At 38.8% G+C, this 27,433-nt stretch overlaps 1 protein-coding gene and 1 long non-coding RNA gene across 4 annotated transcripts in view; one reads left to right on the top strand and one right to left on the bottom strand.

Moving 5' to 3' along the window:
- Positions 1-21,921, bottom strand: part of abcf1 (ATP-binding cassette, sub-family F (GCN20), member 1) — a 43,267-nt gene extending 21,346 nt beyond the window's left edge. The window contains exons 1-14 of one of the 3 annotated variants that reach the window (XM_034601162.1): positions 21,733-21,921; positions 20,861-20,907; positions 20,657-20,733; positions 18,570-18,691; positions 18,458-18,484; positions 18,275-18,358; positions 14,595-14,681; positions 10,726-10,785; positions 10,551-10,628; positions 10,377-10,472; positions 10,089-10,211; positions 9,842-9,942; positions 4,287-4,372; positions 4,057-4,196 (exon numbers count right to left, since the gene is read on the bottom strand). In XM_034601162.1, coding sequence (XP_034457053.1) covers positions 4,057-4,196; positions 4,287-4,372; positions 9,842-9,942; positions 10,089-10,211; positions 10,377-10,472; positions 10,551-10,628; positions 10,726-10,785; positions 14,595-14,681; positions 18,275-18,358; positions 18,458-18,484; positions 18,570-18,578 — 891 coding nt within the window. In that variant the 5' untranslated portion in view covers positions 18,579-18,691; positions 20,657-20,733; positions 20,861-20,907; positions 21,733-21,921. Of the gene's footprint in view, positions 1-4,056; positions 4,197-4,286; positions 4,373-9,841; positions 9,943-10,088; positions 10,212-10,376; positions 10,473-10,550; positions 10,629-10,725; positions 10,786-14,594; positions 14,682-18,274; positions 18,359-18,457; positions 18,485-18,569; positions 18,692-19,357; positions 19,369-20,656; positions 20,734-20,860; positions 20,908-21,732 lie in introns of those variants that run through there. The other 2 variants (XM_034601164.1, XM_034601163.1) reach the window with 2 other exon arrangements.
- On the top strand, positions 1,570-27,393 carry LOC117771163. The gene is made up of 3 exons (XR_004615524.1): positions 1,570-1,581; positions 11,769-11,778; positions 27,248-27,393. It is a non-coding gene; the product is annotated as an uncharacterized LOC117771163 (long non-coding RNA).
- Positions 27,394-27,433: the final 40 nt, after the last annotated feature.

The raw sequence follows: 27,433 nt of genomic DNA, 5'->3' as shown, positions 1-27,433 counted from the left end.
TAAAGATAAATTGGATAAGAAAATAAATCAGGAAATATATACATAGAAAGTAAAAAAAATTGATTAAGGAGATTCAAAAGAAACTAATGTACATGAAACAAAGATATTATGAAGGTGGAACTAAATCTGCTAATTTAAACTGCTGTCATACAGGTTGAGAGAGCAGCAGGCACACAATAGTATTTACAAAATAAGGGGTGCCTATAATAATCATAAATAAAAACTGAGGATATCCCCCCCAAAAATATATATATATATATATATATTATTATTAAAATTAATATTCTTAACCAGTTGTAAATATCAGAGTCCAGGTGAAGTGGAGTTCTTAAATTTACCATGTGTATCTGAGGAATACAAGGCTCTGACAAGAGAGGAAATATACAGACATTTTCTAATTAAAAACAAACAAATCCCTGGATGCGGATGAGTACACCTCAGAGTGATAAAAATCTGTAAAGAGAAGCATTAATCCTTTTGATACAAAACTGTGTGCTGAAGGAGGGATATGAACATTTATTTTATTATTTTATTATTAGAGTACTCTCCAGTAAAGTGTGAAAAATTATAATAAACATTGTTAAAATACTATTAAATATTACTTTCTTTATTTTATTTGACAGTTTTGACTTAATACAGACATTGATACAACTACTAGGCTACTCGAAAGATATGGGACTGTAAAAGGCAGATTAGAAATTCAGATTGGGCTATTTTTTGTTGTGGAATAATGCCTTGCAGTGCATATTTTGTTTTTTTCAGATTTATTTGTATTTAAGAGAAGATGATTAAATAAATATAAAGAATATTTTTTTTAAATATTTTTTTGGATAAATTCATTATTATATTAATCGAGTAATACAAAATAATCATTCGATTAATCAAAATATTAGTCGTTAGATAATCGATAAAAAAATAAATAGGTGCAGCCCTAACGAGTAATGAATTATTTCCCTAACCCCCCTACAGACACAGGACGACCGGACCTTTAATGTGCATCTGATCGACAGGTGATGACATGTTTAGCCGCATGTTGTCTTTTAACCGCTGGCTGTCGAGGTGGTGTCCTGTAAACGGTGTGGGCTTTGTAGATAATTGGCAAACGTTTTGGAGGAAACCTGGTCTTGTTAGGAGAGACGGCGTTCATCCCACTTGGGATGGGGCAGCTCTCATCTAGGAATATTACTCAGTCTAAAAAATGACAACCCAGAGTTGGGACCAGGAAGCAGAGCTGCAGTGCTACACACTTCTCTGCGCTCCCTCTGGATCAGTCACACAACCACAACCCCATAGAGATTGTGTCTGTCCACCGTCCCATTAAATTATTTAAATCAAACATTAACAGAGGGAGAATTCTGCACAAAAAACTTCTAAAAATTAACCTCTGCAACAACTCAACAAACAAAGACTTTTAAATGTGGACTTTTAGACATAAGTTCACTATCATCAAAGGCTATTTTATTAAATGAACTAGTCTCAGATCAAAAAATAGATTTATTGTCCCTCACTGAGACGTGGCTGCATCCCGATGAATATGTCAGCCTAAATGAATTTACTCCCACCAGTCACGTAAATTCACATGTTCCCAGAGAATTTGGCCGAGGTGGTGGAGTTGCTGCTATTTTTAACTCCAGTCTATCAATTAATCCTAAACCTAAACTAAGCTACAACTCATTTGAAAGTCTTGTTCTTAGTCTTCCACACCCATCCAAGAAATACCAACAGCCAATCATATTTGCTGTAGTTTACCGTGATCCTGGGGCTTATTCAGAATTTTTTACGGAATTACCTGAGTTTTTATCAAACCTAGTCCTAAAAACAGATAAAATTATTATTGTCGGTGACTTTAATATTCATGTTGACAATAATAATGATAGCCTTAGCGTAGCATTTATTTCAGTATTAGACTCAATTGGTTTCAGTCAGTGTGTACACCAACCTACTCATTGTTGTAACCACACACTTGACCTTGTATTATCATACGGTGTCAAAACTGAACATCTTATAGTATTTCCACGTAATCCGATTCTATCAGACCATCATTTAATAACCTTCGATTTCTCACTATCAGAATATATGCCACTAATAAAAAACTCCTTTTCTAGATGTCTACCTGATAGTGCTGTAGCTAAATTTAAGGAAATAATTCCAATTACATTTAAACCTGTATTATCCGTCGATATAACCAACGAATTCTTTAAATACCCTAGCTCCACTGAGATTGACCATCTTGTCGATAGCTCTGTAAACTCATTACGATTAACATTAGACTCCATAGCGCTTCTAAAAAAGAAACGTGTAAAACATAGTAAATTAGCTCCGTGGTATAATTCCAACAAACATGAATTAAAACAAGCGTCAAGAAAACTAGAAAGTAAATGGCGCTCCAGCAACCATGTTGAAAATCACGTAGCCTGGAAAAATTGTGTTATGACCCTCTTTAATGATAAAATTCTAACTATTAGAAATACAATCAACCATCTCCTTCCCTCAGTTGGCAGAAAAACTAGTTCACTCCTTTGTTACATCCAGACTTGATTATTGTAATTCCTTATTATCAGGCTCCAGCAGTAAGTCGTTAAAGACTCTGCAGCTTGTCCAAAATGCCGCAGCACGTGTCCTGACAAGAACCAGGAAAAGAGAACACATTTCTCCTGTATTAGCTTCACTACACTGGCTTCCGGTTATATCTAGAATAGAATTAAAAATTCTCCTCCTCACCTTCAAGGCCCTTAATAATATGGCACCATTATACCTCAAAGAGCTGTTAGTACCATATCAACCCACTAGAGCACTGCGCTCCCAGAATTCAGGCTTGCTTGTCGTCCCTAAAGTCTCTAAAAGTAGAGTAGGAGCCAGAGCTTTCAGCTATCAAGCTCCTCTCCTGTGGAATCATCTCCCACTTTCAGTTCGGGAGGCAGACACCATCTGTACATTTAAGAGTAGGCTTAAAACCTTCCTTTATGATAAAGCTTATAGTTAGAGCCGGTCCAGGCTTGTCCAAGACCTGCTCTTAGTTATGCTGCTATAGGTCTAGAATGTCGGGGGACACATGACACACGGAGCTTCTCTTCCAGCTTCTCCTTCCTCTTCTCAATCGTATCACATCAACAGAAAATGAATGTCTCATCAATACATGTTACTGACTTGACTTCTTCCCCGGAGAGTCCCTTTGCCTTATCGTCCACAGATACCAGGCCGCGGACTGAGGGCCACATCGTGGATATGATGGTTGGATCGCGTATCAGAGATCGTAATGGTGGATCCTGTATCGTGTTGGCTGATCGTGATAAAGGCGGATCCTATACCTAGCTGGCTGATTGTGATAATAATGGTGGATCATGATCGTGGTGGCTGCTGACCATAGACTATGATTACAACAAGACTGCTTGATATAAAATATTTCTCCTCAGATACTCAACCATTACTGACAATAATCCATCAATTCATTCACCTTCAGTTATGCTTCAAAATGTTTATTCTATCAATGCTGCTAATACCCTTATCTTTCTGATGTTCTCCTTTACACGTGACATCTATTGCACTTCTGTCCGTCGTAGGAGAGGGATCCCTCACATGTGGCTCTCTCTGAGGTTTCTACGTTCTTTTTATCCCGTTAAAATGGATTTTTAGTAGTTTTTCCTTACTCTTGTTGAGGGTTAAGGGCAGAGGATGTCACACCTTGTTAAAGCCCTATGAGACAAATTGTGATTTGTGAATATGGACTATACAAATAAAATTTGATTGATTGATTCTGAAGCAGCAGTGTTATAAATATTCAGTGGAGTCCACATCGCGATGCATCTAAGAGAAATGTCCAAAGCTCCCATTGAGACTAGAACTACCACTGACATGTAAGGCAGCAAAATAAGTAATAAGTAATAAATAAGTATGTATATGGATAGAAGTGCATGGGTGGATATGGAGATATGTTGTTTTATTTATTTATTATTTTTACACAGCTATTTTTCTAATTGTTCATGTGTGAAATAAAGAAAAAGGAAAATGTTGATGTGAAAGACAAGTGAAATGTGTAATGTCAAAGAGAGCATTCACCTTTTCCAGCCGCTCAGCGACACTGTCCTCTCCCTTTTCGAGACGAACCTGGAGCCGTTTCTCCTCCTCCAGAAGCTTCAGACGGCGAGTGTCTGCTTTCAGCACAGCCTGCACTGCCGGCGTGTCATCAGCTACCACCTCTAACATAAACAAAGTAAACATAGTCAGTGGAAATAAGAGCATTGAAAGAGACAGAAATGATGGAAGGCACATTGTAGCAGGTAACTTACCCTGTTCACACAGTAGCACATCAATGTTGGGTGGAATACTGAGAGCTCTGTTAGCTATGTGTTTTAGTAATGTGGTCTTTCCTTTGCTGAAAAAAAGAGAACACTTAATCACACTTCAATTATCATTCATGCACAAGTGGACAATAAGCAAGACATCAGCCATCACTACAAGCCATAGTTTCTTGGCTACTTGTCATCACACAAAGAAACCAGTGGCTACTCAGAGTGGCAGAACAGGCAGAATCTTTAAGAGACCAAGGGAGACCAAGCTTCTTCAAAATGGTCAAGTAATAGTTATGGTTAAACTTTATATAAAGCTTCAGCAAGACTAGTCTTAATGATGTATGTAAGTTAATTAGACTAGTCTTGGATTATTAACAGATTTTGACTTGTATTCATGTGTTAACAGATATTATTTTGGTGAGAGAGCATGATTAAGCAAGAAAGACAGCTGAGACAAACAAGAAAGCTGTTGTTTTCTCATGACTAGCACAAGCAGATCTATTATTTTCCTTATGTTGAAATTTGGACGTTTAATCACACGAAGCCGTGCAAAGCAAGTTTGTATCTCGATGGAAAACAGACATCTCAGAACCACATCTGTTAACAGTGCAATCTCACTACTCAACTACTCAACAATACTTGCAGCAAATGTGCAGGAATATACATGAAACGTATAAATTTGTCCTGTAGCAATTCTCAAACTGAGACCGAAGTCTCAGTCCAAACATCTATGGTTTTGTGTCGTGATTCCAGAAGACAGAACCGCAACATGCCACCCTGCCCCACCCCACATGGGACATACTGGATGCGGCTGTGCCGCAGATCAACTGAATGTTGCGGTTATCTGTTCTTCACACTAGCAGTGTGTCTGCAGCAGTGCTGCTATTGCCAGTGCTATGTTTTTACTTAGGGTTTCCCTAGAAAATGGCCATAAATGTGTGAGTGTGTCAGTGAGAGCAAGCAAGTGCAGGAGCAGAAGATGCACGGCTTCATACTGTATAGTACTGGTATTTATTTGAGAATCTAGGACTACTTTAAACAAGGAAATATAGTAGTCATACCAGAAACCTCACAAAGGCTGTATTTATATGAAGAATTAACTTAAAGAACGTTCCAGTCCCAGCAGAGCCGGGGGGTTAGGAGGCTGTGCCACCACCTTTTCATGACCCTAGGGGGAGTCCTGATGCCGTCTCCAAAGGAGCCTGCCGGTGCTGCCGGGCTGCATCCCATCAACTGCTTCCCTTCCTCTCTCTCCCCCCACTCCCACACAGAGAGTTCACAAAGTTCTCAGAGCGCACCAAGTCACTGACGAAAGCGGCGGAGCCAGAGGGTCCATTGACGCCTCAGCCTTGCCTAATGCCAGCAAAGGCAGGTATTAGCTTTCTTCGCCCACTCCCCATCTCAACTGCACCCCATGTAAAAGCCTTCACAATGAGGCGGTCTATTTAAACGGTCGGAGCTCCATCCCTCCTGCTTGGTCCTCCTTCATGATGCTGCTGAGCTAGCTGTTTCGCTAATTTGCTAAAGACTAGCATGCTAACCACCTATTAGCAGGCTTGGGTCGAGCTAGCACCATCAGCTAGCTATTAGCTGGCCAACTGAAACAAACTCCACTTCGATTTGGGGGCACTTTGGAAGGGATTGCTGCTGCTTCACTTCAAAAATAATACATTTATTTATACAGCACCTTTCATACATAAAATGCAGCTCAAAGAGCTTTACAATAAAATCAATAAAATCAAAGACTGCTTCCCCAAACTTTTTATAGTTTGTTTTTGGGATATAGAGCAAGCTTGGCCGGCCCGGCAGGTAGACGACCTGAGGGAACAGTTTGGAACATACTCCGATAAACAATCAGAGATGTACGAGGGTGCTGTACCATTAAGAGACTTAAAAATAAGTAAAATAATTTTAAAATCAATCCTCAGGAAGCTAGTGTAAAGACACTAAAACCGGACTAATGTGATCTCTTCCCATTTCTCATTAAAACCCTGGCTGCTGAATTTTGTACAAGTTGTAGTCGATCAATGGATTTTTTCAGTAATCCTGAATCCAGTGCATTACTGTAGTCCAGGCGAGAAAGTATAAAAGCATGAGTCACCTTTTTGGCATCTTCCAGAGTGAGGTACGGTCTTACGCTTGCAGGGTTTCTTAAACGATAAAAGGCAATCTTTGTGACATTGTTTGTGTGTGAATTAAAATCTAGTTCTGAGTCAAATGTAACAACCAGGTTCTTTACTTTTGATTTATTGTGATGCGCCAGACTTCCATGTTTGCTAATAATGTTTCGTCTCTGATCATCAGTACCAATTACAAGAATTTCAGTTTTATCTTTGTTTAATTTGAGAAAATTGTTGCTCATCCATTTTTCCACGCTGAAGAGGCAATTTATAACTTGGTTTGGAGCATCAGATTCATCTGGTGCTACGGATATATATAATTGAGTATCATCAGCATAACAATGATAGCTGACACCATGGTCACTAATAATTTTTCCCAGTGGTATCATATATAGGCAAAATAACAATGGACCAAGAATGGAACGCTGTGGAATGCTGAAAAGGCTGGGGCGTCATAAGGAAGGTGGCTGCGCATAGCCAAAGCATGGACTCACCTGAAGAGTAAGCTGAAGTGAAAAATAATTGCCCACGATCATCTAGCATAGGTCACGAATAGGCAAAAAAAATATGTCCTGCCAGTAAGTTATGTTTTTAACCAGTTTAGAACTGTGCCTGTGATACCAATCCAACTTTCCAGTCCTTTCTAAAACCAGACTGAAATCATTGTGTATATGATTCATGAATAGGAATTCATCTAACTGTTTAGATATGGCCTTTTTAGAACTTTGCTAATGAAAGGCAGTTTGGAAATGGGTCTGTATTTGTTTAGCATAGAGGAATCAAGATTTGTGTTTTTAAGAAGGGGATTTACCAGAGCTATTTCCAGTGAACAATTTAAAATGACTAAAAGATTGAGAATAAAACTGTCTAAAACCTCTTTTTAAAAAAATCTAGTTGGGATTGCATCCAGTGAGCATGTGGAAGACTTCAGTTGTGCAATAATTTTACAAAGTTCCGCTTCACTGATCAAAATCTGTGAAGCGGAACTTTGTAAAATTATTGTGTGAGAAAATTATTGTCTGGGAAGAGGTTGGGGTTGAGTTATTTGAGTTGGGGTTGAGTTATTTAATGTATCTATTTGATGTATCTATGGTGTTTACAATACTGGCATGGATATTTATTATCTTTTTTTCCATAAATTCTGCAAACTCTTCACATTTTATCGTGAGGCAGGTCATGTATATTCCGAGCGCTGCGACGGATTTGAAAGGTGATTTATTTTTGAAAATAATTTCTATTTTCATTTAATACTTTAGAGAAATATGCCTGTCTCACAGTGCACAGCTTTGTTGTAGGTGAGGAGGGATCTTGTGAGAATCTCTATGTGGGTTGTCAATTTTCTTTTTCTCCACATTCTCTCAGCTCTACGGCATTCCCTCTTTAGCAGACGTATTCTCATTTTTCCAATGGCATTAGTTTAGTATGTGATTTCTTTTTTGATTTCTCAGGTGCCACACTGTCAAGAGCTGATCTTAATTTAGAGTTAAAATGATTTACTATTTCATGTATAGATTTAAAATTCCTCTGCAGAGCTTGATTTAGCATGTCGGGACAGAACTCGGCAGCTGAGGATTAACATAGATAGCGTTTCTTAAAGAGATATTCTGTTCCATTTTGTCTCCTGCCATATATGATCACATCAAAAAACAAACAATAGTGATCTGACAGGTTAATATCAAAAATCTTGTTAAAAAAATATCTACACTTTTGGAGATCACTAAATCTAGTGTGTGGCCTTGGTTATGAGTAGGCCTGGCAATATGTTGAGTAAAATCCAAAGAGTTTAGAAGTCCGAGGTGTCATCAATATGCAGATTAAAATCACCAGTTATGATTATCCTGTCATTCTTAATTAAACAGAGCTCAGACATTTCTGGTAAAAATTAAGCTACGGGTTTTGGAGGGCGATAAATATACTTTCCAATCTAAAAGCTTGATATTAAAAAAAAAAAGAAAAAAAAAAAGGCACCTAGACTGACACTGCATTTAAAAGCGTTTCAAAAATATAGTTGCTAGACCTACCCCTTTCTTTCCCTCACGTATTGTGTGTATATAGCTAAAGTTTGGGGGGGAAGCTTTGTTTAAGAGAGCAGCTCCATCTGAATTGAGCCATGATTCAGTCAGGAAAATAAAATCAAGTTTATGTACAGTGATAAAATCATTTATGATGAAAGTCTTATTAGTAAGTGCACAGATGTTTAAAAGAGCCATTTTTACCTTCTGTCCATGTCTGAGCTTTTCGGCTGGGCTATGATTTTTCATTTGTACGGTAATTAGGCTAGACCACCTCCTCAACTGCCTTTTTGCTTTTCTTTGTTCATCACAAATAAAGTCCAATCTGGGAGTAATCCTGACAGGAATATCAGAGGCTGTGGGTGATGGTGTAACGAAGGCAGTACTAGGATTTATCCACAAGGGGGAGCTAGTGGCAGTATGGGGAGCATGACTGTTTAAAGTGGCAGAAGAAGAGCAGGGGGTGACAGGTGATGTAAATAGTCAGTCACGAGGGGTAAATAGTACAGTTCGCTGCAGATTACCTGCAAGCATGAGACTACCCTGCAAGCTTGGATGCAGACCGTCTCGTGCAAACAAGGGAGAGCGATATCAGATAAAATTTAAGTTGTGAATGAACCCAATGTTGTGAGTGGAGCATTTGGACTGGAGCCAGGTGTGGAGGCTGAGGATCCTAGTAAAACGGCCAATTACGCGACCCAGTGTGGGAATTGGACCCAAGATGAAAGCAGACATTCCTGTGCTGTTCAGCAGGTCAAACAGACGGATGAAGTCGGCTTTTGTCAGCTCTGACTGCTGGCGACTTGTATCATTTGATCCGACGTGGACTATTACTCTTTTAATAGACATTGGGAGTGAGGTGATGAGTCCGGCTCCTCCATTCCGCATACCCAAGTGTACTTGGGCAAGACACTGAACCCCAAACTGCTCTTAACGGCTGTGCCGGCTTTGTGTGAGTGATCTGAATAGAGAAAGTGCTGTACATAGATGTGTGTGTAAATGGGCGAATGGAAAAAACTGCAGTGGTCGTCAATACTCGAAAATACAGAACATTTAAAGCACATACCTTCGTTAAGCCCCAACGATGTCCTTGTGAAACAACAAATAAATTCAATAGATCCAGATTTATATTTGGATTGTTCATAAATATCAGTCTCCAAAACATGCCAGATTTTTTTCATCAGGATCCATGAATTATCCTCTGAGAAATCAACGCAAATGTTGAAAAAAGCTCTCTTACAGTGAAAAAATTGCCAGATTCACTATGATACAGATCCGCACCAAAATTCAAGGGGTTTGTTCCTTCAGCATTTTTTCTCCAAGTTCCGTGATACGTTTTTGCATAATCCTGCTAACTAACAGACAGACAGCCGTAGAAGAAAACATTATCTCCTTGGTGGAGGTAAGAAAATATATTTACCCATTTGGTCCAACCAAACCATATCTTCTCCCTGCTACAATCAGAAGGTCAGCATTGATGAAAAGCTCCTTGCCATGAGCAGATATGCTGAACCGTTCCAGCTGAAGTACACAAAAGAGAACTTCACTAACCATTGTTTATGTAGCACATACAGCTAATTAAAGCATCTTTAGAATGAAAATGATGAAAAAGAACAGATTTGTAAACATTAGTTTAAATACATTTTGTTATAATTAAACTTAATAACCTTAATATCAGAGGCATTCTCCAGCATTGCCTGTCTGGAGGACATCTCCGCCTGGGAAATGGAGAAATCGCCCTCCAAGGCATTCTGAGCCCTAACACTGGCCACTTGACGCTCGTACTCCATCTACAACAAAGGACAGGAAGCAGCGGGACAACTCTGTAGGGTTAAGATTACACCAAACAACAGCAGCTTATTGTGTGACATGAAAAATAATTATAATAACAGGGGGAATATAAAGTCTGCCACATTAAAACTAAGGACATACAATTAATGGACCATAGTGATCACCTGTTTCTTTTTCTTCTTCTTCTCCTTTTTACTAAGATTAGCATTTGGGTCCTCTTCCTGTGGTTTGGCCTGTTCTGCAATGGCATCCTCAGCACTCTTAATGGTTAGAGGCAGAGATGAGTTAACACAGTGATCCAAAGCAACAAAGAAGAGCTTTGTGGAGGACAAGCATACCATCATCATGTCACCTCCGTCACTATCCTCCTCATCATCTTCATACTCGCTGCATGATCGCTCAGCAGGCTTTCCTTTCTACATAGACAGGAATATCACATAATGGTTACCTGAAAGTTGTTGAAGAAGAGATTAAAACAAAAAAGCAAAACCAAAATCGGTGCTTTTTACTTACCTTGTATTGTTCTATCTTCCCCTTCTTTCGTTTCACTTCTGTTTCATAAATATCAGGTGACTACAGGAAGAGATTAAAAAAATTCATCAAAACCAGATAAAAAAATAAGATGACAAAATTCAGAGAAAGCTATTTTCTGTCAACAGTATATTTAACAAAATGTCTTCTCTTAACCGAAGTACACTGCTCAGAAAAATTAAGGGAACACTTAATTGTTAAAGTATAACACCAAGTCAGTTAAACTTCAGGGATATCAATCTGTCCATATAGGAGCCCAATCAGGTTGTACAGGTAATCCAGCTCTTCCAGGATGGCACATCCATACGTGTGGTCGCAAGAAGGTTTGCCGTGTCTCCCAGCACAGACTCAAGAGGATGGAGGAGATACCAGGAGACCGGCTGTTACACGTTGAGAGCTGGAAAGGGCCGTAGAAGGTCAACAACCCAGGAGCAGGACCGGTATCTGCTCCTTTGTGGAGGAACAGGAGAAGCACTGCCAGGGGCCTACAAAATGACCACCAGTGGGATGGAATCCTCAATTGTCAGACCTTACGCTGGTGCAGTGGGCCCTGGATACCACCTGGTGCAGGACAATGCCCGGCCTCATGTGTGTAGGCACTTCCTGAATGACAAAGGCATTGATGCTATTGACTGCCACTCTCGTTCCCCAGGCCTGAATCCAATTGAGCACCTATGGGCCATGCACACTACTTCACAAGTTGTTGGGATGAAAATTGTCTGATAGGGCTGTGAGAAAAATGTTCACTTTGATTTCGGTGTGACTTTGAATCCAGCCCTCTGGTTTTGGTTTCCATTGACCCTTCTTACGTTATTTTGTTGTCAATGAATAACACAATGTATATCAGTTAATATTTTCAACATGAATATTTTGTTCATTGAGATCCTATGGGTGATTTAAGTGTTCCCTTAATTTTTTTGAGCAGTGTATTTCTGAGTCTGCTGTGCGATGAGTAAATTAGGAAAGAAATGGATAAATTCTATAGGCCTATGTGGGCTTCTTTCTATATGCCATTCTCTAAATAGGTTTGTATAGGTAGGCAGACACTGTACCATTTATTTGGTATTTTGCATTAATTCAATCTAACCCATGACTATTCTGCCTTCCTTCGAGGCCAAACTGTATAACTTCAATATTCGCACCTAACAGACGGATTGATAGAACCCTGAAACTTCCTGTATTAAGCCTCGAAGAATCCCACTGAAAATTTATCAAGGACTAGAAATACTCCTACCTCATAATGGGACTTGTATTTATGAAGCCTCCTATGCTGATAGCTCACATCAAGAGAGTATCTTATTGTAATAATTAATGTAGTTGCAGTCTGGAGCATTAGACAATGGAAAACTTTTTTTTGTTGGCTCTATGTATAAAGTTGAATTATATCTAAAATGCTTGGATTTAGTTACCGTTTCTTTGAGGCCCCCTCCCAATAAAGTATAGTTTGCCATGATTGGCCATCTGGCTAGGGTTGGGTATCGTTTCAATTTTATCGATTCTGATTCCGCTTATCAATTGCGGTTCTTATCAATTCCCCATTTTGATTCCAAAATCTTTATTAGACTGGACCGATGCACAGTAGCTGTGCTTCATGTTACACCGGGGCAGCAGCAGTAACGCCTTGTGGTAGACAGGCAACATTACAAAAGAAAACCCACACAAGTCATCTCAGAGCCTAATCAGACATGCTCAATGTCTTTAACCCAACTGTTAAAATTAGCAGTAACTGAGATAGAGGCAATGTTGAAACTTTTTGCCTTAAAAACCCTGGTGTTTAAATTAACAAAACACCACAATGTATTTGTGGATAATTAGTAGAAGAAAATGTTCCAATTGTCCCTGTAAACTAATGTTACATCAATAAATGAATATTAATCTCTCATATATTCCATAACAGTGGAAATCGGTAGCAGTTGAGCCATTTGTGGATAATAACGTTTGGAGCTGCTTGTTGTACGTCTTATTTATAGGAAGTCTACTGACATAAATCATACAAGTCATGTTAGTCAACTTTTCCTTGAATGCCGGCGAGAACGATGAGTCGCTGTCGTCGCTGCTCACTTTCGCCCGAGCTCTACTGGAGGTGCTTGCAAGGTGATACTAGCGCTAACTGAAGATGACACACTCGAGGCCGCAGGACAAATATCACTGTTTGTAAAATGCAGTGGATGTTAGACTTTGTTAGCTATGGCCAGAGATTACTAACAGTTCTCCTACTGTTACAGCACCCATCTGCCTGCCACTCCTTACACAATTTTTATAACACACAACAAATGCTGCGCCTGGTTGTTGGAGACTTGCTGACTTTGGTTGATGCTGAACCATATCAACCTAATCATCACAGTACAGCAGGGCTCCAGACTGCAACCATTTAGTCGCATATTGTGAGACAGTGCAACTACATTTTATGACTAGGCGCACCAGTGCAACTTGCAAATATGCCCCCCATTTTTTAAAAATCATCATTTGACATACCAGGAGCAATCGAGAATTTGTTCACACAAAGTGACAGTTGTTTTTTACCCTGCTGGAGTTTCCTGTGTCTCCCTCCACACTGCTGACCTGCCCTCACTTTAACTCATAAACACCAACACTCGTCAAACGTTATTAAGACCTGATCAGTACATGACGTTTACTTGGCGTTTGTTTGATTCGCTCGAGAGTTTACGAAGCTTCAATTTACACATAATGAAAAATTAGTCATTATGTACGCTCAGTACAACATGAAATGTGAAACGCATAGCCAGGACTCAGTGTTAAAGTAATGTTATGTGAAGTAATGGTCTGCTTTTATATATCGATTAATAACTAAATACATGACCGTAAGTGAGTCATCTAAATCCTAACGATCCCATCCTGTTTACATATAACCTGCTCCAAATGTTTAATATTTATTCAAGAGAATTTTTTTGTTAAGAGTCAGAGTCAATTATATTGTATTTATTCAAACATAAACATACTTTGTGAGGCTACCATGACCTTAACCTTTGGCTACCAAAATCATATCAGTTAATCCTTGAGTGCAAGTGGCACATGTGAAGGGTTTTCCCTCATGGCGTTCAAGATATGGCATTCACAAGGCAAAATATGTGCTTTGTGAGGTCAGTGACTTTAGCTGTTGACATTTGATAACACTTTCTGTATGTGTCTCAAAATCCAGCAATTCTGTTGACCGAATCCATTCTTTTGTTTAAAAAAAAAAAAAGGTTATTTTATTGTGAAATATTTGCAGGAGCGGAAGATGCACTGCTTCATACTTTATTATACTTGTAATTATTTTAGTACACTGGAATATTTTTATATGAGGAAATAGATAAAAGTTGCACAACTGCCTTTTTTTATATAGTTATGCTTGTACATTGAGCCTTTAACAGAAATTGCAAAAATAAAATATTACCCTCCTAAGTGTTTTTTTTGCAAAAAATAACTGTTCAGGGTAAGGCTTTCAAGGTTCAGTGTGTAGGATTTAGGCGAAAGGGATTATTGGCAGAAATTGAATATAAAATAATACTGATGTTTTCACTAGTGTGTTTCATCTAAATTGTAGTTTTTTACCCTAGAATGAGCCCTATATATTTAAATACTTTATATTTTACAGTCGTCCAAACTGGACAAACTAAACACATTTTCAGTTTTTATGACAACTGAATGCTACCACAGGTTCTCTTTCATGTTTGGAACCAGAGGGTGAGGTGAGCGGTAATTAGCTGCAACATTCAACTTCACCACTAGATGTCACTAAATTCTACACTGAACCTTTAACAAACACCCAATTCAGAGTAAAATCCTGCTTAATCCATACAGTGTTCACCTCATATTTTAATAGTATTTAGGGTCATACAAGCACCCACCTTGGACTTGGCTTCAGCCCTCTTGGTCTTTGTAGTTTTCTCTTCAGCATCTTCTTTCTCTGCCTCATCCTCCTCATCAGATACAATCTGTTAATTTGATAAACAAATCACTGTGAGCAAATTAGTTGTAAATCTGAAATATCTATATCTAACATGTGCGCATGTTAAAATACACATACAGACAGGGTTGGAAACTATCATGTGGCTGGAACATGGTTGACCCCACATCAGGTTAGACTCAGGATAGTCACACTGCACAGAGTGTAGGAGAACAGCAGCACAGGTGCTAATGTTTGGGCTTCTGTACAGAGGTGGACGACTCTGCATCGATGCAGTGACAAAACAAAATAATGTTTTCTGCTACGTTCATTGTTTTAGCGGGTTTCCACCGCTGAATAATTTTAACCACCACTGTTTCAGGATGAGGACAGACGCTCATTAAAAGGTCCGGTCTTCCTGAGTCAGTCTCTGTCCGAGTTTCCTCCTCATTCCCCCGCTGCCCTGCACTCAATTTACACTTAAACAATAAACACCATCAATGATCACAAGTTATTAGGACACATACAGGACTGACTCACTTTACTTTGTGTTTGTTTGATTCACTCTAGAGTTTATGAGACACATTTAGAACTACTACACAACACGAGAGGTAACGTGACGCACACAGACAGGAGGACAGGACAGATCAGGGTTGAAGTGATCGGAACGATCCACAGTCATGATCGGACATCGATTAATAACTATTTTAGAATATAGGACTAGATGGTGAATATCCATGTGATTATCACTTGTGCGTGAAGGACAGAGACACGCAGACACACACAAACACCTGCAGACAGAGGTTCTTCCCGCAGATTATAAACACAGCCACAGTGTTTTCAACTTCTTTGTTGCAGAAGAAGCGACGCCCCTGTTTATTTTGGACGTAAATATGAATTCAGCAGTTTGTATAAAGATAAGTTCAAAGTGTGAGTGATTATAAAACATTAGAGGAGCAGAGTCTGTTGTTGACCAGCGGAGTGATGCACCTCAGTGCAGTGGAACTGATTTAAGTTAAGATCAGATAAAACATAGGCTCTTATCACCACAAACTCTCTTGACATCTTTGTCAGAGTCTAATACGCATGTCACCGCTTTTTAAATTTTTGAGTCTGTCGCGCGTTAGAAGCGTCATTAACCCCCCCCACTCCCTTGCGGTGAATCCAGCAATCGCCTTCTCCTAGATTTCTACAGACTTAAAACTAGGAGGCCAGGTGGATAAAGTCAGAAGAAAGTGCGGAGTGTCTCACTCTGACATTTGCGTTCACACATGCACCTCCTTCAGAGAAAATATGGAGGGACTGTTGAGTCAAGCACATGTTTGAAAGCAGCTTTAGACTTAGGTCTGTTTCGTCTTGTAGCCAAGCAAATCAAGAACAACTGTAATGTGTTTCAGCTTGTTGGTGTCAGATATATATATATATATAATTTTCAGTCTGGCTTTTGTAAATGAGACATTTAAGATTTAGATATTAAATAAATTTGAAAACTAATTTACTTTTTTTATTCATTGGGATAATACATGTAGCAAATTGACAGTTTTATTCATTCAAAAATAAATTACTACAAAATGTTTTGAAAAAAGGTGAAAAGGCGAATACTTTCAAAAGCCACTGCATTAAAACATTTTAAGTGTTATAATAAAAAAAATGTAAGATACATGGGTTAGCTCTGAATTGGTTTCACAGTGAACTTTCAATGACAAATAAAAAATTGAATCACAACAAAGTTAAGAAATCAGCATAGACCTGCCCAAACTAAATGCAATGTACTGTCATTAGTTTTTATGAGGAAATGCAGGGAAACAGATGAAACCCATCATTGTTGAGGCCCAATAAGAAAAACAATCAACTGTAAATGCATAACGCCTCTTCACTTTGTTTACTGTGTTGTGATCTGATTTGACTAGGAAGTTGTATTCTTAACATTGTTTTTATTCAATCATGTCACAGTAAATGAATACATGAAAATACATAAATATGACAATTTATTCTGTACTTCACTTCATATATACTTGAATTGTTTTTATTTAGGGATTTAAATCTTCTGTATTTGTAGGGTGAACGGTGAGGACAAATGTAGACAGAAGCTGTCGAACTTCACTAAACCCAGCTAAAAAAAATGTCAAAGCTGCAATTTGTAAACAGCATCATTTCAATTCTGAGAAGAACGACATCCAGAGACAAAATTAGAACACCACTTTTGTTTAGTGGTATTTTATACTACAGTGGAATCTAGGGCTGCAGCCATCGATTAATTAGTAATGGAGTATTCTATCGATCATTGCCATCGATTAATCAGATAAGAAATACTTTTTGCGTGTGTGAGTGAGAGAGTTTGGGTGTGCGAGTTGAGCCAAACATCGTGATGCCCCCCCTCCTCCTGTTAGACACTGACAGACGGCTGTAGCCTGCCAAACACAGACTATATATATGACAGTGTCTACTATAACATAGAAAAATATGTTTTATTACTTGTTTGTAGGGATTTCCCCAAAAGCCTTACTTCCCTCTCCACAGATCAACAGTAACTAGTGGCGGAGCTAGAGCATGCACAGAAGCACACATTCAGGTAATGAGTCCAGGTATGACAGGACAAAGGAAGCTGTGAACGGACGACGCTGCAATTAAACAACACTGATGAATATTGTGAATTATAAAAGGGTAATCAATTGTTAAAAAAAAACTATAAACAGCCCGCTTATGCTTTAGCAAATGGGCAAACTGTGTACACTAGGAGACTGTAGCTCGGTTGTACTCTATTAAGTTTTGGGGGGTTTCGACGGCAACACCAAAAACGAACTTATGGGGTAAATGTCGTTTGCATTGTAAACTATGCTTTCTGTCGTCATGGTTCCTTTGTAATGCACGGGGAAGAAAAATAAGAAGAAATGGTGGTGAAAAAAAACGACTGTCAACTTTTGGGGGTACTCTGCCCTCTAAACACGCTCCGTTGTGTAATAGTCATCCATGTGAAAACACACTCAGCAGTATGAGAGCCCTTCCAGACATTCGCCGGCAGTATATGGATTAAATGAAGCTTTGAAGAAGAATTTCATCGATGATTTTTAGTAATCGATTTACCCGAGGAATCGTTTCAGCCTTAGTGGAAACCGCTTATAAGGATCACGGATATACGTGATCAAACTGTTTATATGGATCAAAAAGCTTGGGACAGATTTGTTCCAATACAAATGCGGTTTAAATAATTGAGTTATTGTGATCAAGTTATCCGCCTGCAGTGTTCATTTTTGGGTATTGCATAGTTTTTACCAGCTCTGTCAGTCATTTACTGCTCTTCTCTGTGTCTTTATGATTCGCGTTGTGCACTGCCAACCAAATCGAACACGCACCTGCCATGTCCTCCGGCTCTCCATACATTGTCTAGGTTTACAAATTCAGTTATTTTAACCAGTCTGAGTTTACAACGTGTCCGATGACACCGCTGTCTATGTGACCTGTGTGTGTCTGTGTCAGCGCACACAAGAGAGTGGAAGCGCAGCTATAAAGACAGATTTGACTCATTATAGAAAAGTATCAATTATTATGTGGTGATCAGTGTTATATTGTGGCGTCATTTCAAACAAAGACAGAGAGCGAGAAATAAACGGTATCCACTGTATTTGAAATACAATACTGTACTTTTTTTGCTGGTTTATCTTCTTCATCCATATCAGGCATCCTATCACTCTGGCCCTGACTGAGAGCAGCGTAGATGTTTCCACCCTGAAAGACATCATAGATAGTATGCTTTACCAAGCCGAGCATGTAGAGTCAGAAGGTAAAAGGTGAAACACAAAGTTTCAGTGTAGACTAATACACAAACTTGTTTCCTTCACTGGTGGCAAATGACTGTGGAAAGGAAGGCAGGCACAATGAATAATGAAATAATATAACAAAATTATTAATTGTGGTCATCAATCATGAAACATTATACCTGGTTCATCTTCTCATAACTTGCTTGCACTGAGAGCTTTTTTCAGCTTCAGCATGACGTTTGCATCATCATCCTCATTTGCATCTCCACCTTTTCCTTTCCGTCGATCTTTTTTCCTTTTTCTAAAAGGGGGAAAGTTTCAAATTATGTCCCAGGTAGGCAAGACAAAAAACTGATATTGATATCATTTATCTGAAATGAACCAATCCAATACCGGGAAAATATGGTTAAGATATCTGTAGACAAGAAATTAAGGACAAACTATCAAGATAAAGAGCGCATCCTGCGGTTTCGTGGTCCACAAGATATCTCTCTATCCGGATTACAGTGCATCTCTGGCCCGGAGACGGGCAGCTTTCAACGACCGTTAAAACTAAAACTATACAAGGAAATGTCCACTAGGGCTTCTCCATCCTGCTCGCATCTGTGTGTGATTATGATGGACAAACTTTGTATGTTTTCTATGACTCACACTGGCAGGAAGACTGAAGATGTATGTAATATGTGAACAAATAAACGAGGAAACCTCTCAAGGTAAACCAAGACACAAGTGACTCATTCATGTTCAGAGCTGCAAACAGTTAAACATTTATACCCTTATTATCACCATGCTCTTTTGTTCACAATCAAGTTCATCTGTAAGCCACTCTTTGATGGTTGCTCGGTTGGTTTGCGATTAGGGCTGACCTACGTTATGCCTACACACTCTAGAGAACCTCTATGTAAATTACATATCAGAGCGTCACTTTGTTTTTCCATTTTAATATCAAATAAGTACCTAATGTCACTCTTTTTTCCCCTTTCACTCATTCCTGGTTTAGCAACTCGTTGACTTTATTTTTTGCTATTAACTAGCATGAGTGAGACAGCTACTCAGTCCTGGTTTCGTACATTAAAACTTTGATGCTCTGGTGCAAACAGAGTTTGATTACACCTGTTGACTAAATGTTTGACCTACGTGTAGACATAAGATCTGCTACTTTACTTTTTGCTTACCCTTAATCTATTTAGTATATTATATTAGTGTCTTCAACTATATATATATATATATATATATATATATATAAATTTAAGATTGTGTTTATTGTTTTTTTCACCATACTGTCAAAATGCATTACATGAAAAAACACCCCTCTGTATACACACCCACACCCATTCACAGACCGACATTTGCAAACATGACACTCATCTACAAATACATGACACTCATCTACAAAAAATAAATATATATATATATATATATATATATTTTTTTTTTAAAACTGAAAACATTCATACGTTTTTTACACAAAAAGAACATACAAAAATAAAAATAAAAACTGTACAGAAAATAATTTGTGCATTATTTCATTTATAAAACCACTGTAAAATTGGTAGTCACTCTCAATCCAAAGTAAATGAAGTCAACAAGCACCCACAGAACCCGCCCGACATTTTCAATAGAAAAAATACTCTTGCCGTACGACATTCCACTGACCCTCGCTACTCTACGTCTATTTCCATTTTTTTCATGACATTTCTATGGGCTGACGATGCACGTATTTTAAAAAGTGTATGGTTTTTGAAGATTTTAGCCAGGAATTGTCCTTTTTTCAATATTGAAGATTTGATGCTCCACACCATGGTTTCAGATGAGTTTTGAAATGGTTTGAGAATGACATTTTAGCTAATTTTGGGTTGACTTATTGATAATGAGCTGATTAAACTATGGACAAACAGACACATGTTCTCAATTGACTAACCAAATGTTAAATCCATCTATTACACCCTTTGTCACAGAACATAGTTTATTTGTAAAAACAAATAGTCCTGATTAACTTTTTTTTTTTATGATTTGTATTGTTTTTTTAATGCGTTGAAATGCGTGTGGTGTGAATTTATAACTGTCTTGAGTTTAACTCACTTTGTGGTAAAATGTTTTTAATGTTTTTTTCTTTTTTGTTTACATAAAAAAAAAAAAATATATAATATATATATATATATATATATATATATCTTTTTTTTTGTATATGTATGTATATATATATATATTAGCCGTAGTAGTGTCATCTCCTTAGGTAAAGACCTACTATGAGAATAAAGATTACCTGTTTCCCGGTGTGTCTTTTCCAGCCACCTCATGTACCTTTTCAGGTTTGCAATCTGTGGTGAGCTCCTCAAAGAACTGGAGAAAAACATTAAAACGGACAAATCCAATGAGACACACTGTGCCATTGAGGTAAAGCATCAGCTAGGATACCTTCCTATTTGATACTTAAAAACTAGTCAAATGAGCCATTGCAAATACTCACAGTCTTTTCCCCTTTTTATCTTTTCTTCCCTTTTTTCACAGTCTTTTCTGTTTAAAGAGAACAGATTTTTTATTTCACAAAAAACATCAGAGGGGACTAGTGGGACATGTACAGTACTGTCAGACATTATGAAGACATTGTTTGACTTGTCAGGTCTGTATACCACCATAATGTTTCAAAATAAACAATGACTGATGTCAAGTGCTGACTCAACTTAAATTTGAGGCCACTTTTCAAAAAGGGCTAATAGTCGAACACGTTCTTTATGAATGTCATTGTCCTTCAATATGGGCCAGATGGGACAGGATAAACTACATGTAAATACAGTAATAATTTTCAATATTTAGTGTCAAGCTGCAATATGTGTAGACGGGAGTGCTGAAGCTGTTTTAGAGGCCTGTGTGGAACAACATCTAAGAGCTTAGTGGTTCAAAGCACACGACAACACCATTAACATGAGTCAACAGCTTTATCCTCTTAGTCATTGTTCGATTTTCACTTTAAATCATACAGTTAAAGAAAGCAAATGGGGGAGAAAGTAACAACCGGAGTCACCGGTTTTACTTACAAACTGTGAGTTAACTGTCATCTTAATTTCACGAACCTGCCTCGTCGAGGCTAACGTTAGCTGAAGCCTTCTCTGTTGAAGTCATAGTCAATACGAGGCTGTTCACTTTTCCATTTTGTTTTCCCATCTTCTCTAAAAATGAGGCTTGATGCTGAGTGGGTTATGCTGACCGTAAACACATTTGCTGGAGATTTCTAGTGAAGAACAATTGGCACCGTTTGTCCGGACTACTGCTAGATTAACGTTGACTGTGACGCTACTTAGCCTGCTGCTAGCTGCTCAACAAACATTAACATTATCTCACCAGCTGCCGCTGCGACTTCATCGTCCACCCACTCCAATCCCTCCTTCGTTTTCCTGGGCATTTCTTACTCAACTGTACCTTAAACAACGTAACTAAAACGGTATCCTCTTCAACCCCGTGTTCTTAGCCAGCCTCATTCACATGTCATGCGGCCCAACTACGTGATGATGATGCTCAGATGCCCGGTCACGAACAAACTTTCTTCTTCCTTTGGTTTAATGACGGGTTACCGCCACCTTCTGTACCGGAGTATGTAGTAGAAGTGATCCCCAGATTACTTTGCAGGGAAATTAGATTGTCATAGCAACCATGGCATATCAAAAAACAATAAAATGCAAAGTAAAAATACACAAAAAAGAAAATGTTATACACAAGGTACAATGGAAGTCCAAATACAAGTTTAAAATCTGACAAAATGAAAGATAAAATAAATAAGGTGCAAAGGGATTTGCTTTGATACTGCCTGTGACAGACTGGTGGTAATAAATGATCACTGATTGTAATCACTGGAAGCTGATGAAAGGAGAAATCAGGCAGCAGCTGATGTCTTATGCAGAAGATTTTAATGTAGACTCGATGCATCAAGGAGACCAGAAGGTGGAACAATATACAAACACTACACAGAGTAACATGAGTAATTGTCACCCCAAGCCTGAAGATGTCTCACACAGCATCTGCATATCTTCCTCTACTTGCGTCACCCATTTCCAACGCTACAATTGCTGTCACTCTCTATGTTACATGTAGTTGTTCGCATCCCATTGGACAGTAAAGCCTAAAGTATGCATTCCTAAATCACGTTGTGTCCTAATGTCTTTCCACTGATGTAATCAGAAACAAATATTTGTAATTGTTGTTACTTTGGCAACAGTTTGAGAAAGAAAATATGAATTACTATATACTATCTTATGTGCTCTTTCTTGTGTTTTTGTCAGGCTCTTTATAATTTTGTTTCTAGTTTTAATATTTCTCCCCCTTGTGGTTGTTTGAGAGTAATGCACTATTCTTACGTTTTTATTTGCTATTTTCTTTTCATTGGTTGTTTTAGTCATTGTGACACAGCCAGGTCAAAACGCAGAGATGAGAAACAAGAAATCCTGCCTGAAAAGAAATACATGATACTCTGAGTGCAGATTTGTGCATTGAGTTTAAGTCCTACAGAAGCACATTCAAGTGTTCCTCCATGGCTCTTTAATGAATTTTAAATTTACCTCAGTCTGTTGGAAGATAAGAAGAATGAAGGAGTGGACCGGTACAAAGTGGAATGGTATATGAAGGAAAAATATGATGGTCATATTTATGTGTATACAGATGTCTCAAGTAAACAACTACAGACCCATCTCTCTTCTTCCTTTTCTCTCCAAAGCACTTGAGTGTGCTATCTTTAATAAACAACTCTCTTTCCTATCTTCACCAAAACAACCTTCTTGATCCTCACTAGTCCGGTTTCAAGGCAGGCAACTCAACTGAGACTGCCCTCCTTGCTGTCACTGAGCAACTTCACACTGCTAGAGTAGCCTCTCTCTCCTTTGTGGTCATCTTTCTGAACCTTTCTGCTGTGTTTGACACGGTGAACCACCAGATACTTATTTCCTCCCTTCAGGATCTGGCTGTCTCGGGCTCTGCTCTCTCCCTGCTCCACATCCCTACCTCAAAGACCGTACCTACCGGATAACTTGGAGAGGATCTTGGTCAGAACCTTGTCACTCAGTACTGGGGTCCCTCAAGGTTCCGTCCTGGGTTCCCCTCCCTTTTTCCCCCTTAGACCAACTCTCTTGGCTCTGTTATTCCATCACATGACTTTTCCTAACACAGCTACGCAGGATGGACACCCAAACTAATTCTCTCTTTTACCCAGTCTGAAACACAGGTAGCAGCACAAATATCTTCGCTTGTCTGATTGACATCTCTCATGTGGATGTCCACACACTAATTAAAGACCAACCTGACAAGATCAAGCTACTTTTCCTGCCAGGGAAGGGCTCTCCCCACCCATGACCTTACTATCACCATTGGACATCTCTGTGAAAGAATCGGGCCCGGTCTACATCAGGACATGGTTAAATCTTGCACCCCAGCCCGTCCAATCTGCCTCTGCATCTGCCAATCGGCTTGCTGCCCTCTCACTGCGAGGGGATACCTAGCCACTCAACAAAATCAAGACTGTTTGCTGTCCTGGCTCCCAAATGGTGGAACAAGCTTCCCATGGGGAGACAGCAGAAAATCTACACATCTTCCACCGCAGGCTAAAAAACACATCTCTTCAGACTACACCTTGGATAAGATGGTGATGGTCTAATAACCATCATCAACAAAGAAAAAAAAGTTAGTTGCACTTATATATTGCACCTACATGTAGCACTTTGTAGTTTGGGTTTTTTAAAGCTAATGTACTAACAGATCTTGCTGTTCTGGGTTTGTACCCTCATGGTTGAATGCACTTATTGTAAGTCGCTTTGGATAAAATCATCATGGCTAAATGATATGTAATGTGATGTAATGTAAAGATGCATGAAAAGGTCCTGATAAGAGAGTAGGAGTTGCTTATACCAAAGTTATATATAATTGCTTCTAAACTAATTAATAATGATTTACCTGTGTATACAGCAGAAATAGTTGTGATATGGTTGGCAGTAATATGTATTGAAGGTGACAGACCTAAAAGTATAGTATTTGCTTCTGATTCATCCTCAGCTTTGTTAAGTATTAAGATCATTCAATCAGAATCTAGACAGGATATTGTCTTAGATATAGTTCAATTGGTAAACAATCTGCAGAATTCAGAGTGAATGAGTTTCTTAAAGACATTTCACCTCTCATCCACGCGGCTTCTTCAGTTCTAAATGGCTGCTGGGAGTCCCAGATATTTAACTTGTATGGTTGTTAGGAGTCGTTGAGGTTACCAGAGAGGCTGGAACCACCCTGATGTTGGTTTCACTGGGAGTCCTTGAAAGTCGTTGACCCACCCGCCGCCTGTGAATCATGTGTCCTAAGATGTGAATTGTAGTGAAACCTCCTGGGGATTGAAGTCAAGACTGTATTGATTGTGGCTGATAGGTTGTGTTTTAAACCTCCTCCTCTGTTCAGAGATGGTTTTCTAGTTTGGCACACATGGCTTCCTCTTCCTCTTCCGCCACTCCTCTTTCAAACAATCTGTCTTCATGGACAAAATGTGGACATCGTTGTCTTCAAATGAATGTCCCTTGTCCTGACCAAAAAAGCCCAGCAGAGGATGTACTTTCAACCTGCTGAAGCAGATGATGGTGAACTTGTATGTTTTGCACAATCCCTCCCGCTTATAGTATTTTTTTATTTTGTTTATTGTATTTTTTTATTCTTTATTTTTTTATACAATTTTTGTTTCCTATTTTATATACTTTATATTTATAATTGCACAAGCACACCACAGCAAATTCCTTGTATGTGTAAACCTGCTTGGCAATAAAACGATTCTGATTCTTAAGATGTAGGTGGACTGCTGAGTCCTGACCTGAGGAGCTGGCTCTCCTTTGCTGTGCCATGTGTTTGTGTAGCAGTTGTTTAGTTTCCCCAATGTACAGGTCTGTGCATTCCTCACTACATTCAACTGCATGTACTACATTGTTCTGCTTATGTCTGGGTGTTTTGTCTTTGGGATGGACCAATTTCTGCCCGCTGGCTTGGTACGTGAAATGTACTGGAATGTGGTGTTTGTTGAAAATCCTTTGTTTTTCACATACTCCAGCAATACAGGTATTTCTAGCAATTAGTAAGAAGAAATAATGAGGAAATTGATATATTGATATAAATATCCTTTTATAATTATTAACATAGAAATTTGGGTTCTATTTTTAATTTGAGTAAATAAAAAACACTTGTAAACTGAACATCCTTGTAGTTTAAATATTACGTCACTGTAGGCCCACTATAACTAGAAAAAATTTACTTGTCTCTGGCATACCCCGCTTTAGAAGCCTCATCCGCTAAGTGTAATGGAAAATTATAAGATCATACTATACAATGTATTATCTCTGCTTATGCATTCCATATGTAACCACACTATTACCTCTGCTTATGTGCTTATGCGTACCTCTGCTGATTATTACCTCTGCTTATGTGCTTATGGGTATGTGTGACCTGCCAAGATGACCATTAGTGACCTGCCTTATGGGAGTTATCTGGTAACTAACCCTTAGTTGCCAGATTTACTAGGTATCAGTCTCTGCAGAGGTCCGGACGTCACGGAGCCACCGGGACTCACTGTAATCATCTCCTCCATAGAGACCTTGGAGAGGCCCTAAGCGGTGTCTGTGACTTACACACACACACATCACCTCTTAACCAAATCTGCATGAAAGAGCATGCATGAAGATGTGTCTTTCAAATTTTCACATGTCCGCATGCTGTAAGATCTGTTTGACCTTCTTTGACAAAGAATAAACGTGCACTTAAAAGAACATTATACTCAGTTCTTTTTATTTCAGAAGTCTCGCCAAGTCAAATTTCTGCCACACTATTTAACCCGAGTAATGTTAGCAGCCCTCACAGTTCATGTTACCTTGCCACTGTCAGCCTATGTTAAGTTTTTGTCAGTTGTGCACAGGAAAAAACTATAAAGCGTTACAGAGTTGTTGTAAAATATTACTTTGTAATGCCACAAGATGGTTTAAAACTCATTGTCATTAACCACGTTGTGCTGCAAAGGCTTAAAAAAAAAAGGTTGTTATCTCATCCACCACTGGTATTTGCTGTAGCTCACAACTTCTCTAAGTCCAAGTGTGTAACTTAGTGGGGACTGTTTTGTGTTTGGTGAGAAATGTTTTAATAAATCTTCTTACAAGACTGTGACTGTGTATTTATCCTCTAACTTTTCAATATATGTGTATGTGTGAGAACCACATTTAATAAAGCTTACCTGGTGTAAAAACCAATGGCACAGAGTCAGCAACCACAGTGTTATTCAGCTCCAAACAAGCAATCTACATACAGACAGAGAGTAGAAGAATTACTATCTAAAGTAATGCCTAGAAACACAGTTAAGTTACTATATTTGCACACAAGAGTCTGCAACCCTCAGAACACATGCCAGCAATGCTCATGGTGAAAATACAGGCTACTGACCATCGCAAAAAATATTTTTAAAACATTAAACACAGAAATACTGACTGCAGCCTTGCTCAGATGCACGTACCTCCGGCTCAGAATTGTTTTTCTTCACTGAGGCACGTACAGTGCCTGGAGAGGAACACTGCAGGTGCAGTTGCGCCATTGACCAACTAGATGGCTCTAAAACCATTCACACAGCAAGTGACAAGGATATCAATTTTTGAGATGTTTATAATAGAGGTTATTGCTAACCCTGTTTCGACAACCCCCACTGAAAATTTAAGATAGGAAAACATAACATTCGCTATAACACTCCAACTTGAAAATTATTCCCAGAGAGATGACGTGGAAAGAGAGTGGCACAAAACTCTACCCAGCTACTGGAAGTAGGATGCAGTCTACACCCCACACAAACCATATCCCATACCAGGGCCGGCCCTGGCAATGTTGGCGCCCTAGGCGAGATTTCAGATTGGCGCCCCCCAACATACACACACAAATTGTCATGCATCCCCAAGAACTTTTGGACTGTATACAGATGCACACACAGGCAGACAAAATTGTAGGCTATAAAAATAATAAAAATATATAATAAAAATATAAAAAGAGTCTGAAA

This window comes from Hippoglossus hippoglossus, chromosome 11, assembly GCF_009819705.1.
Source record: "Hippoglossus hippoglossus isolate fHipHip1 chromosome 11, fHipHip1.pri, whole genome shotgun sequence".
NCBI classification, from domain to species: Eukaryota; Metazoa; Chordata; class Actinopteri; order Pleuronectiformes; family Pleuronectidae; genus Hippoglossus; species Hippoglossus hippoglossus.
The sequence above is the reverse complement of the archived record's forward strand: the minus strand, read 5'-3'. Positions and strand labels throughout refer to the sequence as shown.